This window comes from Mesitornis unicolor, unplaced genomic scaffold (assembly GCF_000695765.1).
Source record: "Mesitornis unicolor isolate BGI_N332 unplaced genomic scaffold, ASM69576v1 scaffold9834, whole genome shotgun sequence".
NCBI lineage: Eukaryota > Metazoa > Chordata > Aves > Mesitornithiformes > Mesitornithidae > Mesitornis > Mesitornis unicolor.
In genome coordinates this window covers 119,174-134,402 of record NW_010178035.1, presented here as the reverse complement: position 1 = coordinate 134,402, position 15,229 = coordinate 119,174, and the positions used below count along the sequence as shown (strand labels likewise).

Genomic DNA, 15,229 nt, shown 5'->3' with positions numbered 1-15,229 from the left:
TCTGTCGATGTAAGAAGTGGTGTTAGTTCAGTACTTTTCAGTAGCACTGTAGTAAATAGCAGTCAGTGTATACATTACATCCATGAAGTTTGTGTTGTCGCCTTATGCAAAACCCCCTGTGTCTTCACTGGTTCTGTTTTTGTTACTGAAACTTTTAAGCAATAGCTAATATGAGTTTTTCTGTCTGGTACTCTTTAGGTAGTATATCCAGACAACTTTTGCAGTAAGCCTGTAGCCCAAGAAAATGTTGCATTTTCCCTATGATTTTTTTAGATTAAGCAATCATTTCAGTTACTTTAAGGGCTACTAGAACAGAAGAAACTTGAGAACATGCTGTGGAGATGATTTTTCCATGATGTTTGAAAACTGTGCGTTGTAAATTTGCTTTGTAAAAGCCACTAAGTGCAGGATAGCAATTAGTTGTGCAGGTGGTACTGTGTAACCTAGACCAACTGTTAGGCTATAAAGGTAGAGACATACTGAGAACAAGCACTGGTTGACTGAATTACGATTTCTGTTTCATTTATTGCTGCAGAGCAGTACTTAGTACTAAGACTCAGGCAAGGTACAAGAACCACTCCTAGTCTATTTTTGTTTGCATTGGAAAAACAAAATATTTTGAGATTTATAGGATCCCTTACTACCTCATAGAAGATGCAGAAATCAAGAAAGTGTGCTTGTGATGGCAGATAGTTTATGATGTCAAAGTAATGCTCACAATTCTGTATCTCATATTTGAGGTCAGACTATGAACCTCCAAGACTCCTTGTAAATTGTGCCTTATAGAATTGAGAAGTGAACATTAGCTGTTTAATGTTCAGAGTAAAATCTTGCTTCAGTCTTGAACTGTGAGTTCAACAATAAATATGTACTTTTAATGGCTGAGCCTTACTTGGGAAAATTTACTGTCACGCATCTCATTGGGGTTCAGCTTCTTGCTCGTTACCTGATCTGATAGAGAGACTGCTGTCTGTCTGCAAGACTCTTGTCTGGGTCTCCCTGCTTTTTCCATATAAGTAGACTATAATCAGTAGAAATCATGAGGACCTTGCCTCACCTTTCTAATGCAATATGACACATCTTGTCCTTTGGCTACTAGATTGATTACTCATTACGCTTCCTTCCAGTTATTAAAGCTATGCACATAAAATGAAATGTAAAAATCACTCAAACAAATATAAGTGACCATATATCACACTCATCTGTCTTTATGGTCACTGAGTAGTAGCTGAAGTCATCCGGGACCTTTGTTATTGAAGGCAGTGAGGGTTGCTTTTTTGGGCACAATCTGTTATTGACATCAAGGAACGTAATAGTTTGGCTGATATTCAAGTAACCGCTGATTGACACACAGCCTTTCCAACTGTTGCCTGCTGTCCAGTTTATCTGATTATAACTTAATAAAAAGGCAGCTATGAAATTTCACCAGATTCCTTTGCCTGCTCTCAGTCTTGGACGTTGACTTTTCAGGCTGGAATTTATAACAATGTATCAAATCCGAAATGCTGGCAACTACACTGAATATAGTATTATGCCCCTGTGCATAATAAAGATGTGTCAGAACCCTCACAGATTTTTGGAAACAAGATAGCACAGATGTTTTTTCCTAGCTGGCGGTCCTGAAAGGGTCATGATCTAGGTAACTGTTGCACTGAGAACCTGTTTTTTTCAGTCAGTGTTGCACATTGTTTAATATTTTTCTGTCCGCTATGTGAAGTCAATAAGAGCATTCAAGTTACAGGCTCAAGTGGCAGTAACACGTGTCTGCTGTTCAACACTGCACCATCTTTATTTCAAGCGTAGATTTCCGTATTGTCCCCTTGTTGGAATGAGCACTTGAGATGAGTGGTAGAAGCTCTATGTGTAACAAATAAGTGTGTTGCTAGGAAAGTGTTGAAAATATTTCCGCAAACTTCCTGTTGTGCTGATAGTTTCTTCATTAAAAGAAATTCTTCATTCTTCATTCTTCATTAGGCTGTCATCAACGTGGTTCCCAACCTTAGTGTCCTTCTAAGATTCATTGCTCGTAGTTGGCATTTGAATGTTAGAAATTCAATCCCGCGGACTGTTGAATTGGATATGACCCTGCTAGCTCCTGGGTTTGATTAATGGAAAGCATTTCATTTGGAATAACGCATAATAATTAGTCTCTTAAACTATGTAAATTGCTAGGCGTGCATCACAGTTTTTCAATTTGCATTTTCTTCTCTAGAAGAGAAAGCAAAATGTTTAGAAGCAAAACATTATATCTGAAATTCTTTTCTCAACAGCATAAAACATCTGAAGAAGTTCTCATCATCTGTAGTGAATATTAGGAATTTCTGTTCAGCTTCAACTAGGTATTTGTCCAAAGGAGCAATGCAGCTGATTGGGAGTTAGTGCTTCAGCATCTGAAGAGGCATAAGGGTAGATAGGATTGACAATTTGCCATATAATTTTTTTAAGCTTTCCATTGTAGATAAATTGTTACTTTGGTTTTGTTTTTCTTTCACTGCTGTTTGTGGAGTTTGATTTTTCGTGGACTTATTCTGCACGGTAGTAGGGCAGTCACCTTAAGGGCCATCATGAGGAATCCTATTCTGTGCGTTAAAAAGTAACACAGCCTCCATTAACAAATAATACATAAATATTTTGTGAAACAACATGCAGGCAACTTTAATAAGAAACCACTTCAGCATTGTACCTCCAGCTGAACATCCAAACATGAGACTGAACTGCAGCGGTTAAGACTACATCAGCGTTTAGTCAGTACTGGAGGGTAATGTGGATTTTGCTCTTTTACAGCTGATGTAGCCACTCTGGCCGATGTTGATAACTTCAATTTATATCATCAAAAAATGAAACTACTATAGGAAAGAGATGTCCTGGCAAAAGGAGGCTGCTTTATTTCTTAGTTAAATGTTTTCTGTGCCTTGGGGCTTTATTTCTCCTAGTAGGCATAAGGCAGTTCAACACAGCTCCTAATTTTCTCTTTCCTGCTCTTTGTTTTGTACAGTCAACCTGTCAATGTGAACTGTGAGTTCTTTCCGGTGTAAGATTATAGCAATAGTGAGATGGTTTCTTTGTGCAAACTTTGGTACCTCTTTCACTTTTGAATAAGGCTAACTATATGGGATTTGGGTTTGTTTTAATTCATGTTTACTCTAAATTTTGATCAGGACTATTTGGGTAATGTGACTATTAATATTAAAAATGTAATTCTTACAGTGGAAAGGTTTTGGGTTTGGTTTTGTTTTTTTAAGAAAGCCAATTTTGTACTGTTTCTGAAGGTGTTCATACTCAGCATTCACTTTACTGAAGCTGGATACCAGGAAGTGGTGTCTTCTCTTCATTTTCTTGAGTTTTCATGAGTTACCATAGGGTGCAGCTGTTGCTTAGATCTTTAATGGTGTTTATCGTTGTAGCAGTTCAGGTTGTTGATTAATTTGTTGATTACTTTGAAAATTAGACGTAAAAACACCAGCAAATGTCAAAGGTTTTCTTATGAAATGGACCCTGACATGTTTTTGGAAGTCTAAACAAATAAGAAGATAAAGAATTGCACTTTGAAGCAGCAGCATTCTGTGGTAGTTCTTAATATCTGAATCAGGAAGCAGTGGATTAATCCTATAGTGTGAACAAATCTGATTATTAATAACATCCTTGTCTTACAAGCCCTCAGGTTTAGTTATTTCTGCTCCTTGCAAACTTTTTCTACCATTGTCACCATTTGTACCATCAGTGATAGGTGGTGACAGATGTTATTCTCCATCTCTCAGCACTTCTGTCTTGGTTTAGCTCTCAAGGGCTGATTTCCACCCACGATCTCTGGCAGGCTTTTAGTGGGAGTTGGAGACGTCAATAAGAGCAGGTCATTGTTTCTGGTTTCTTGTATTCTTTAGCTTTTTCCCCTCAGTCTTGAACAACGAGCTCAGTCTGTCTTAGCTGTTTAAAATGTTCTGAAAGCCTCCTTCCTTTTCAGACAGCAGCAAAATTATGTAGGTGATGTAGACAGTTCTCCAACTGCTGGTGGCAAATGAATACCACAGTCTGTCCACTGATCAAGAAAGGAAAATGGAGTGACTTTTACCACATGAGCATTGCAGACTCTCGGTTCTCTTTGACTAGTCTGGAGAGTAGGGTCTGCAGTTTTACCTCAGTATTCTTGAGCCCACAGCTCACTGGGGATGGAGTGATGCTCTTTAATTTGTGACCTCTGGCTGTGAAGTAGAATGCGCCGTGTAACAGTGCTTAATCGTACAGCTCTGCTGTTCTAATTGGTTGAAATAGTTTTGATGTGGATGGGTTTTGTTTCAGAATATACTGGGAAAACAGGAGTGGAAAAATATCTTTCTGTTCCAAACAATGGTGCCATCTGTTTCCCCATCAAGACTAATATTTTCTGATTGATGGGTGTTCTAGCTTGTTCTTAAGAGCTTTCAGTGACAGAGATGCTTTGGAGTCCTGTGCAGCGCTGAAGGTCCACATTGGATGTTTTAGGGCTAATGTGTTGTTTGCCTTCTGGGAGTGATGTGCTGGTAGCATATATTTGTTTTGGTTTTGGGGGTTTTTGGCAGGCAGCATGATAAGTCTGAATATGCTTACGTTGTGTGTGCTGCCTTGAAGAGAAGCTAGTGTTTAAGCCCAGGTCTGGTTGAACTGAAAGCATTTCGTTTCGCTGACTGGTATTCCACAGTCAGCAGGATGTTGGCAAAGTTGAGGCAAGCTTGTGTTCAGTTCTTTATACAATTATGCCATTTCAAATACACATTTTTTTTCTTGGTGTTTTTGTAATTTTTTTCTTTCCCCGCCTTAAGCGTTTACGCTTGGACAATACCTATTCCTCAAATTAATTTGCCACTTTATTTTGAAATATGAAAACAAGGTCATCTTAGATCTTTAGATAATATTAGCTAAAATGTGGCAGTACAATGACAGTGAATAGCTGTGCAAAAGACAAGAATTAATTACTGTTAGTGAAGGCTGGATAAAAAGAAATCCCTCATAGCTTGAGATCCTTGACAGCAGAATTGGTGTCTAGCCAGCAGTTTCTTGCCCTGTATTTTTCTGGTTTGTTCCTCCTATCTGAGTATAGAATTTTTTATTTGTCCACATTTATTGCATTCTTTTTTTTTTCCAGACTGCATCTCAAATTTTTTATCATTGATTACTCTAATGAAAAAAATACAAGACTTTATACATTTCAGAGCTGCTATTTCATGGTGTCAGTGAACTCTGCCATCACTATACTAATCTTCACAAACCTTATGATTTTCACAGAAACCCTGATGGCCAGGAGTAACACTTTTTTTTTCTTTCTTTTTAAATGGCAGCTTATACTATGAAGTACAGATTGGCCTGAAAAAAAGGATCATTGATCTGTGCCCTTGGCACTGTTCAAAATTCTGCAAATATATGAACAGGCAACGTAAAGTTATTTTGAGTTGTTCTCAGAGGGCAGCAGTCACAGCCAGCCACAGAAAAACTCCATTCAGGAGTTGGCAAATTAAATACAGGACAGTGAGAGACCTTTCATATCTAGAACAGAAATACTTGAATCCTGCAGTGCTGAAGTCTTACTCTTTCATAGAACATCACATCAAAGTACATAATAACTCTTATTCTTACCTGATACCTGAAGTTGTATGAATAATATTAGCAGCAAACTTAAAGAGCACTACGGAGAAACTGCCTTGTTTTAGAACTTGGAAATTGAAGAAAAATGGAGAAAAATTATTTTAAGTAGTATTTGAAATCAAGAATTAAGAAATCAAGAAATCAAGTACCTTACTCTAATGCTTTGATTTTTGACAAAATAATCATAGATAAGATGGTCAGGGAAGTGGTTTTGATGTTTTGAGTGCAGGGGTTTTTTTATTAAAAACAGTATTATGTGGAAAAGGTAACTTTAAATAGTGAACTGTGTTTATCTAACCTGCTACAAGAGAATCATTGGGCCAAAATAGTGTTTATTGGTATGAAATTCTGTTCTGGTGTACGTCATCTGCATCATGTGTTTGAATTACACACACTCACACACAGCATTATATATGCAAGCAGTATAGACTGAAGTCGATACAGGTGTCATCTTCATTGTTCAAATTCCTTCTCTACATCTCTAATTTTTTTTTTATTTTTTTTTGTAAGATGTGACTGTGAAAATGCAGTAAGCTGTATCTCTTGTTCACTGGAGTGGGAATGACTTCCTATTTATCTATTTATCTGACTTTTATGAGAAAGTGTTGGTTCTCTTGATTTATCTGCTTAGATTGTGGAGGAATAAATTTGCAGCAGAGTTTATGTAAATAACCATGAAGACGCATAAAGTTTAGTCTTAAGAAGACTTAAATTTCATAGAAGAGTCTCTAAGATAAATTGAATTTTACTTAATGGACAAAATTCAGATTTTAAATATTTCCAGCTGAAGACTTTTTGTAATTTTCCATTTTCGTAATCAAGAGTCTGGCTGAATGCTAGCAGTGATAACTTTTGGGTTGAATTACTTGGAGGTGAAGTTCATTAATTTGTTCAAATATTGGAGCCCATTTATAAATTTACACTAATTTGGACAATGACTTATGCTTTTGTTTACTTTGTAGTTATTTGAACTGCTAGGCCCTGAAGGTTTTGAACTCATAGAGAAACTCCTACAGAACAGATCTCTGATTCTGGAAAAATCTTTGACTTGTTCAAATGATAACAGGTTCCAGACTCTGCAAGGTAAGTAACTACAAATTTTTTATTCCGAACTAGATAAAAAGTAGTTTTCTGACTGTTCGGTTATATTTCAAACAAGAGTACTGTCTATGTGTATTTAAAAAGCAAGCAAAAGCAAGGAAGGTGTAACTGATTGTATGTTTTTTTCACTGATAAAACCTTTCTTTCAAAGTAGTAAAGAAGTCGATGATATTTGAGTATCTTCTCTGAGATTGTAGATGCTCTGCCCCAACTTCAGTTTATTAATTTGAATAAGGCTTTTTTCTTTTAAGTTGTTCAAAATGGTATTTCTAATGGGGATTAAAGTTTTATCTTTACAGAATTGAATTTGGGGAAGGGAATCATTTGTATCTGCAGAACTGTAGTCAACTTGGAGTAATTTATGTGTTAAGAAAATAAGCATAAGTCAAGAAACTGTACATGTACTGCACTTTGGTAGCATGCTGTATTATTTGACTATTTCTTATGTAATTTTACTTCCTTAGCAGTAAAGGTGATTGCTGTGCTTATCAGACAAATGAAGTAACAGTTCTTTGCCCTTGTGTGCTCAGTCTGAATTAAATTTAGTCAGGAAATTGCATCCATTGTTGTCCCCTTTTAATATAAGAGAGAGTGAGTTAGAACTGCAGATGTGATGGTTTTAATATGGACAGTTTGACAGTTTATTAGAATTTTTTCAATGCTATTTAACAAGTTATAGTCACCTTATCAAGTATGCATGCTGTGAGATGTAGGAGTTTCACTGTTCCTGTGGGTGAAAACTAAGCAGCAAAAATAGTTCAAAACGTCAGTCAAGTGGGTTTGTTTGACGAAAAAACATTCTAAAGTTTTTTGGTTTCAGAGTTGGACTGCAAAAGTACATATGAAACATAATTGAAGTATATAATATTTAGTCAAACTTACATAAACTAATAATCTGCTTGCAGAATTTTGAAAACAGAACTTTAAAAACACTGATATGGTTAAAAACAAAACAAATCTTTCCGCCTCGTTGCATATAAAAGACCTGGTTGTGTCTTTGGTTTTGGCCAGTAATGGCCTCAGAAGCGTGAATGTGACCGGGCTTTTTCATGTTCCCTGCTCCCTTAGATTTATTGTTTACTGTAACTGTTGCGTGGTTCTGATTCTTGACCCAATCCCGCTGCTTATCCACACTAAGGGACAGAGTTCTTGTGGTTGTATAGAATAGGTCTTCTTTTCTCACTTGTTTAGGGAAATTACGTTGTAAGTATGCTTTCAACACAGTCATGTTATCTAGTAAATATAGACCAATTGTTATGTAAAGAGGCTGTTTAAAAAAACCAGCCTGTTTAATCTGTTTTCATACCATTCTAATCATCGGTGTATACATATATATACACATATAAGAGGAGTGATAAGTGGCATTTCCACTGTTGATGAACTTATAAATACAGAAAAGAAAAAAAGCCCTTCCACTTGCTGCTAGCCCATCGTCTTGCTTTGTGATGAGGGGTTTTTGTTTGCTTAACAATGATAACTTTAAACGTCCTACATTTGGGACATGAGCTGGTACTTCTGTTAGATTTCTTGAGGCCAGCTGCTGCATGGTCATCTAAAGAAAGCTTAATTCCCTTTAAACACATTACTACTCCCCCAGAAAAATCCAACCACCAAACCTCAGAAAACAGATCTTTAGAAAAAAATTAGACTAAACAAGGATGGAATCCAGTACTTAAGGAGATGCATATCTGTTACTGTATTGCAGAACAGTGCAAGAAGTTCATAGGAGAAAATGCTAAGCCCAATTATGGTTGTCAAGTTACAATTCAGTCGGAACAAGAAAAGCTGTTAATGAAACAATATCGTCGGGAGGAAAAGCGAAATGCCAGAAAAGAAAAACAAGCTGGGGAAGATGGAGACGTTTCTGGAGAAGGACTAATTTGCTTTGATCCCAAAGAGCTGCGAATGCAAAGGTAATAAATGCCAAAAGTTGAGAAATGCTTCTGTTGTAATTCAACATATCTACTTCAACATATCATAATAGTTTACTTTCTTTTAGTTTGCTTTAGTGATTAGGTGATTCTGAATTCAAGTCACGTTCTATTATAAGTGTAGAATTTTTATAATATGAAGACCTAATTTTCAGGGAAAGAAAGCAGTCATCTGCTTAATGAGAATCTTCTTGATCTCATCTATGTGGGCTGGAGATGCAGATTAGAGAGGTAGGCTATCCTTCTTAGTTCCTGTATGCACACTACTTGCTTAAGATTTATGAAGTCTGTACTAAATCTATCAGAACTATCTTTCTTTTTTTCCTCTCAAGATTAATAGGTACTATTTTCCATGTTGTCAGCTAGAGGTAGTGGGAGGAATAGGGGGAGAAAGGATAAGGAGCAAATAAGCTGTTGTATTTTATATTGAGAAAAATATGAGAATAGTATTTAACTGTGAATACATGTTGCTGTACTGCTTAAAATGAGGCAAAACTGTATTTACAAAGACTTGCACTTACTGGTTTGCACTTCTCATTTTTATCTAAACAGTGTGTTATAAGAACTTGGTTTAACTGATGCCAGAGAATGACACTGTAAAATTCCTTTGTTAATTATTTTATGTGATTTTTTTCCCCCCTTATATTTCTTTGACTCTTGCTATGACTTTAATATACCACATTTGGATTTTGTAATGACTGTCTAAAATGAATAGAATTGTGGCAGTTATTTTTCTGCTTCCAGAGAACTAGCACTTCTGAATGCTCGAAGTATGCCGGTCCTAGGTAGACAGAGAGAGGTGGAGTTTGAAAAGATTCATTATCCCCATGTTTATGATTCCCGAGCTGAAGCTATGAAAACATCAGCATTCATTGGGGGTGCAAAGGTACGTGTCTGGTACATGGCCATTCTTGAGTAGTATGTCTTTCCCAGTGAGTAATATGCAGCAGGATTCCCTTTGTTCCCTTAGAGATTCTCTTCCTTATCAGAGTCCAATGTATGAAGCAGTGCTGCTTTGCAGAGGGTTTCACATATTCTGTTTTTACTTTGGCTCTAGAAGAATTAATCTCATTCTCAACTAATGTATTTTTATTTCTAGGGTCAGTTAAATCATTAAAATACTATTTTTCTCTCCCTGTCTTATGGAAAGGGTTGAATTGACTTAAACAAAATGAATGTTTTATGAAATTACAGACTTACTGGCTTTTGAAATTTCATAAAATGGAGTTATCTTTTTTGTCTTTTTGGGACCATTTTCTGAGTAGTAAAACATTATTTTCTATTTTGGGGGTTCAGTGCTAGCTATAAAATGAATCAGTGAGAACTGGATTCATTTTTGGAAGAAAAGTGATAAACCATTGTTTAAAGTGGGTGATAAGTAATGACACTTTTTGTTTTCAGGCTTTCAGTTAATTTTCCTGTAATACTGGTTTAGGTGTTCTTACCAGAGGAAGTTCAGAGAGAAAACAATAAAATGTATGAAGAGGTGAAGATCCCCCATAGTGAACCAATGCCTATTGGTATTGAAGAGAAAATTGTTTATATTAAAGACTTAGATGAGGTGAGTAAACTACTTCAAAGATATGCTAACTTAGTTTTTACTTTGTATTACAATAATTTAACTGGAAAAGATTACCAATTAATACTGTGATTTGTGATGTGTAAATGCAGCCAATTAATTTCTTTGCTACTAATTTTGAGGATATTTGTTGAGGAGTGTAGTTCAGTGATATAATCCCTTTCATGATGCCTCAGAATCAAGAAATTCCTACTCCTTCATGAGTTGCAATTCTCAATTTCCTTGGCATTACCTGTTCAGCTATTTATGGTTTTGAGCTGTGATCTGAATCGCTAAAATGCAAAGATTATGGTAATTCTGTTCTCTTTCTGGAGGCCACATGGAGAAGTGAGCCCATGCTTCTGTATCTTGACTTGTACAGGTTGGCTTGTGACTGCACAGCACTATTTTGCAGTCCATGAGACAAGTCTTAGAGTATGATGCAGTTGTGGGGATACTGAGTTATGGTGTCACAGACTGTATGGGATGCAAAACCTTCTGGAAGCAGAAGGTGGCAAATCATTTTGGCAAAACTTTGATGATAGAAAATAGAGGGCAGAGAGGAAAAATGCAAGTAAACCAAACATTAACATTTAACTTTTACTAATTTAAAATGGTGAAAAAGATGAGGTAAGGGAACTAAATTTGTTGTTAGTATTTACATTCTAGAACTTTCAGTACTCCACCACATGTACCTGCTCCTGCCTCCTTGTATATGTCAAATCTGTTGAATGGAAGGTTTGCTATTGATTTCAACAGGACATGAAGAGCAAGCTCTATGTACTTATGAAGAAGGCTTTATGTTTCTTAGTTCTTCAGCAGCATACAACATGGAAAAATGTTTCCCACTTTTTCGTCTGTGGGAAAACAGGAAATGAGAATACAAATCTAATACGGTTACCCAGAGCATTTTATTGGGGTTCTGAGTAAAGATTGTGTCTTATATATAAAGGTTTAACTCTTTTAAAACAGAAGACAGTTTAATTTTAGAATCTGAATCTATTATTTTCTGCTTGGGTGACAGTACCTAATGTCATATTTATGAAGTGACTGACAGCTTAACTAGATAGAAAAGTTGAGCCACTGCAGCTTAAAATGCGACATTTTATATGACAATTTTCAGCATGACAGCTTTTTGCAATGAAACGTCTTTCTCCTAAGTTAAATACTGCCTACTAATCCAGAAACTTTTTGCAAGTACAACCGATATTTCAAGAGACAGTAACTCATTTCAGAAAAAAATATAATTCAGACAGAAAAATAAATATCTGAAAGAAAATGTTTGCAGATTTTTACACATATAAAGTGTAAAAGAAGTGTTACATAATGGACCAGTTATACAAATGTCACATATAATTTGTCTCCTTTGTAGGTTGTATATGTCAAGAGGTATACTGTTCGGTTTTATGGTGAAATTCTCAAATAGAAACAATTTTCTTCAGAACTTTGCTCTTCCATATGTTTCCTATTACAGGACATCAAACAGACGTTTCAACACCAAATACAATTTTGAATGCTTGAATATCTGTGTGTTTAATTTCTGCCTCCAACTTTGATATCAGTTTGCAACAAAAGATGACAAATTTATGAATATGTTTTCCAACTGCAGGACTTGTCAGATTCCTGTGAGTGAGACACATAGATTTGAATTCTGTTGAATAACACCTTTTTTCTCAATGAGGCAAAGAGGCTGAAATTGCCAATGTGTGTATTGTTTAAGATACGGCCAAGATGTAAGTATTTTGGTTAGGGCAAAATTTCCTTTTGCTTTCTCTGTATGGCTGTTACAGATCTCAAAGGTCATAAAATCATGGTTGGTGCTTAAAATTTTTGTGAAATACTCAATTTAGAGTGCAAGGAATTTTTCTGTCAGTATAGTTTATTCATTTTTTATGAACTGGTGTAAGCAAAAGCAGCAAAATAGTTTTTAGTTTTATCGGTAGCATATATATATTTGCTTATAAGATAAGCTAGCTATCTATAAGATAGAAGTTGAGAGTTTTGCTACTGTTGACTATTATGAGATGCCATTAGTAGTAGTGTTTTGGTGTAAGACATTGAGTTGTCATTAGGTTAAAATGAATTGGTCTAAACAGTAAGGTACTCATTCTGTTTCAGTCTGTATACATGCAGCCCATAATAATAATGACCCCCAGGGGAAAAAAAACACCAAACCATCTATTGTTGCTGTTACAAGAGTATTTATCACAAAGTTCTCCAAGCACTTGCCCTTCTATGGAAGAAATTATGATAGTTTAAAAAATAATAAATATTCTTCTTCCTTTGATTTTTTTCATTTAGTTTTCATCTGTTCTCCATTTCACCAGGCACATTTTTGTTACGCTTTGGTGAGTTTCTTGGCTTGCTGAGAGCCAGCTCTAGCTGTGTTTCCCTGCCTCAAGTACCAAGATCTGTTAGTCCCAGTATTCAAAGAAACAGATACTTCGGGATTTTCTAAGGTGTTTCTTCTTGTAAAATTGTCTTTTTACATCCAGAGAATAAATCACTTTTCTACTTTTCAAGAACGCTTTTATTGACTTGCTTTCAGGCTTAAGCTCTTTAGTTCTTGTTTGCCACAGAGCCATTGCAAGGCGGAGGAGGAAAGTGGGTTGGAGCCCTTGGTGCTCAGCACAGTTGGGGTCAGGAGTCCTCCATGAGCTCTTAAATCTGTGGGATGTCAGCCTGCTGGGGAGACGTCAGCTGTTATAAACTGCTGGTAACCCTCTGGAGATACTTTGTGTAAACAGTAACAATAAATATGGTGATCTCCTTCATTTGCTATAGACTTTCTTGGTAATGACAGGCATTCTTCTCTAATGTTTAGCTTCTTTTCCTTGTTACTGAAAGCTGTGACCAGATGATAGAAGTAAAAATGGGTTTGCACTATGAAAGACTTTGACTTTTCCATCTAAATGTGCCCTCTTTGAAACTTCAGAGACATCTGTGGGACATACAGGTCATTGCTTCAGCAACAGGGTAGTGCAGTTTTTATACAATTAGAAAATTTCCTGCACCACCTTCTGGACTCTTTTTCACTTGTTAACTACATTTCCCAAGTGTGGAGAGGGTAGGTAGTCAGGAGCAGTACTGTACAGCTGATGTTCTAGGTTTTTTTAATGGTCAGTGTAGATTTCTTTTTAAGGGAAAGAAATTTATATGCCATTGATAATAAAAAGATTCCTACATCTTGATTTCAACATTTCCAGTGGTAGCTTTACTCATTCAAGATATAAAACCTGAACTGCATCAGTTTTCCCAAAGTCTCGCAAAGAAGTAGATCTCACTATGAAGCATGAGCAGTACGAGAGCATGAGAAGAATAGTAGCAGTACAAAATAGAATAAGTTTCTTACCTAATGGTTTGCATCAGGTATGTTGACAAGAGTGGGTCTGGAAATGTGCAAAGACAGACCAAGCTGTGCTGTGTAGTCAAGTGAGCACATTTTGCAGACAAAGTATGTTTAGAATATGCTGCTGGTAATATTGTAAGTATCCAAATGGGCAGTCAGTGGTGGCACAGAGACTGAGGACAAAAATTCGTAATTTTTCATATTAGTACTCATTACCTAGCAGGTCAAAATTCTATTATTCGTCTGTTAGTTTGTGTTTGTGTCACCTCTGTCTTTTGACAGACGAAAGAGCTCTAAGAATTTGCGAGGTCTAAACATAACATAATGCTGGTAGTGAAACCAAATTGTCAAAAAGTTTAATTTACCTTTAGTTTTCCTTTTGAAAAATGAAAGGTAAGAATTAGTCTAAAATGAGCTAGTTTATATTATTTTGAAAAAATTTTGCTTTCAGCTGAATGTTGATGCGAAAATTTTTGAATTATCATAGGAGCTTATTTTCTTTTTAGCCTGTGTTTTTTCATTTGCACAAAAGTAATTTTAAGGACTCTATTTCTCTTCTGTTATGTTATTTTGATCACACTGTCAGTAGTTTGGGTGCAATATTTGACCATGTAAAATGCATATTGCAGAATACACTATCAAATGTAATCTTCTAAGCTCTTATCATGAACTCAGTTCTGACCTTAAGGAGTTCATTTGTATTTTGAACTGTTAGCCAAAAGCTAAAGCTCTGGATCGTGTAAGCTGAAGTAATCTTTTATTTTACATGTTTTTAAGTATTAGGTCAGATTACTTACATTTTTCTCATTTTCTTAAGGTGATGTTAAACATAGGTTGAGAAGAGATAAATGTATTCCTCTATGTATTCATTCTAACAAACTGCATTTTAACCACATTTTAAACATGTAAAGATTAATTTTTGTTTTTTCAATTTGTTTCTTCTGTACAAATATAAGGCAAAATGTTAAAACTTCTATGAAACCTTGCCAAAGGGAGCAGCAATGCTTTAAATTAGTACAGTTATTAACAGGAGGTTCTTATTAATGTGATTGGCAGTGTAATCAGGATGCACCTCCCACTACACTCCAGAATGAAGAAATAAGACATTTAACTAGATTTGACACTGTATTATCTGAAATCTTATGGCTAAGATGTTCAAAGTAAGTATTTAGTTTAGTTAGAGCCTTCTTGCAACGGATCAGAGCTTTTCTAAAGGGTTTAACTTCATGGTTAGTTAAATTATTCCACAAGCAGATTTTTCTAAAGTGTCATGGAATCAGTGCCTGGAAGAATCAGGGTGCTAAGATGAAACTCATAATACAAACTGACAAATTTTTGTAGCTACCATTCCTACCTAATCACATTATGCACTGCAAATGCGGGATCAGGAGTGGTCAACATTTCACAATTTAGCAGCCATAAAAGCATACTGTAACATCTGTCATAAACTGCTGGCATTAGTGCTCTCCTACTATCTCTGTTGTTCCTTTTTCTGCTTTGTCACCCCTGCTCTGCCTTTTTATGCTGTGATCTGAGCTGCTTCAGTTGCTGCCACAGTCTTAACTCCACCTGTGTCATCTCTTATGTTTTATTTTCCACTCCTATGGAGCTGGGAGCAGGAGCTAGTGGTTTGCATAGAAGTTGCTGTGCTGCTGCCCGGGAGCATCTCTGGAG

General features: G+C 36.0%; 1 protein-coding gene across 1 annotated transcript in view; it reads left to right on the top strand.

Annotated features, from left to right (window-relative positions):
- LOC104538929 (activating signal cointegrator 1 complex subunit 3-like) overlaps positions 1–15,229 on the top strand; it is a gene marked incomplete at its 3' end in the record, with an annotated part of 145,929 nt that overhangs the window by 18,621 nt on the left and 112,079 nt on the right. Inside the window, 4 exon segments of the mRNA XM_010182310.1 lie at positions 6,579–6,699; positions 8,423–8,630; positions 9,393–9,534; positions 10,084–10,209. Coding sequence (XP_010180612.1) covers positions 6,579–6,699; positions 8,423–8,630; positions 9,393–9,534; positions 10,084–10,209 — 597 coding nt within the window.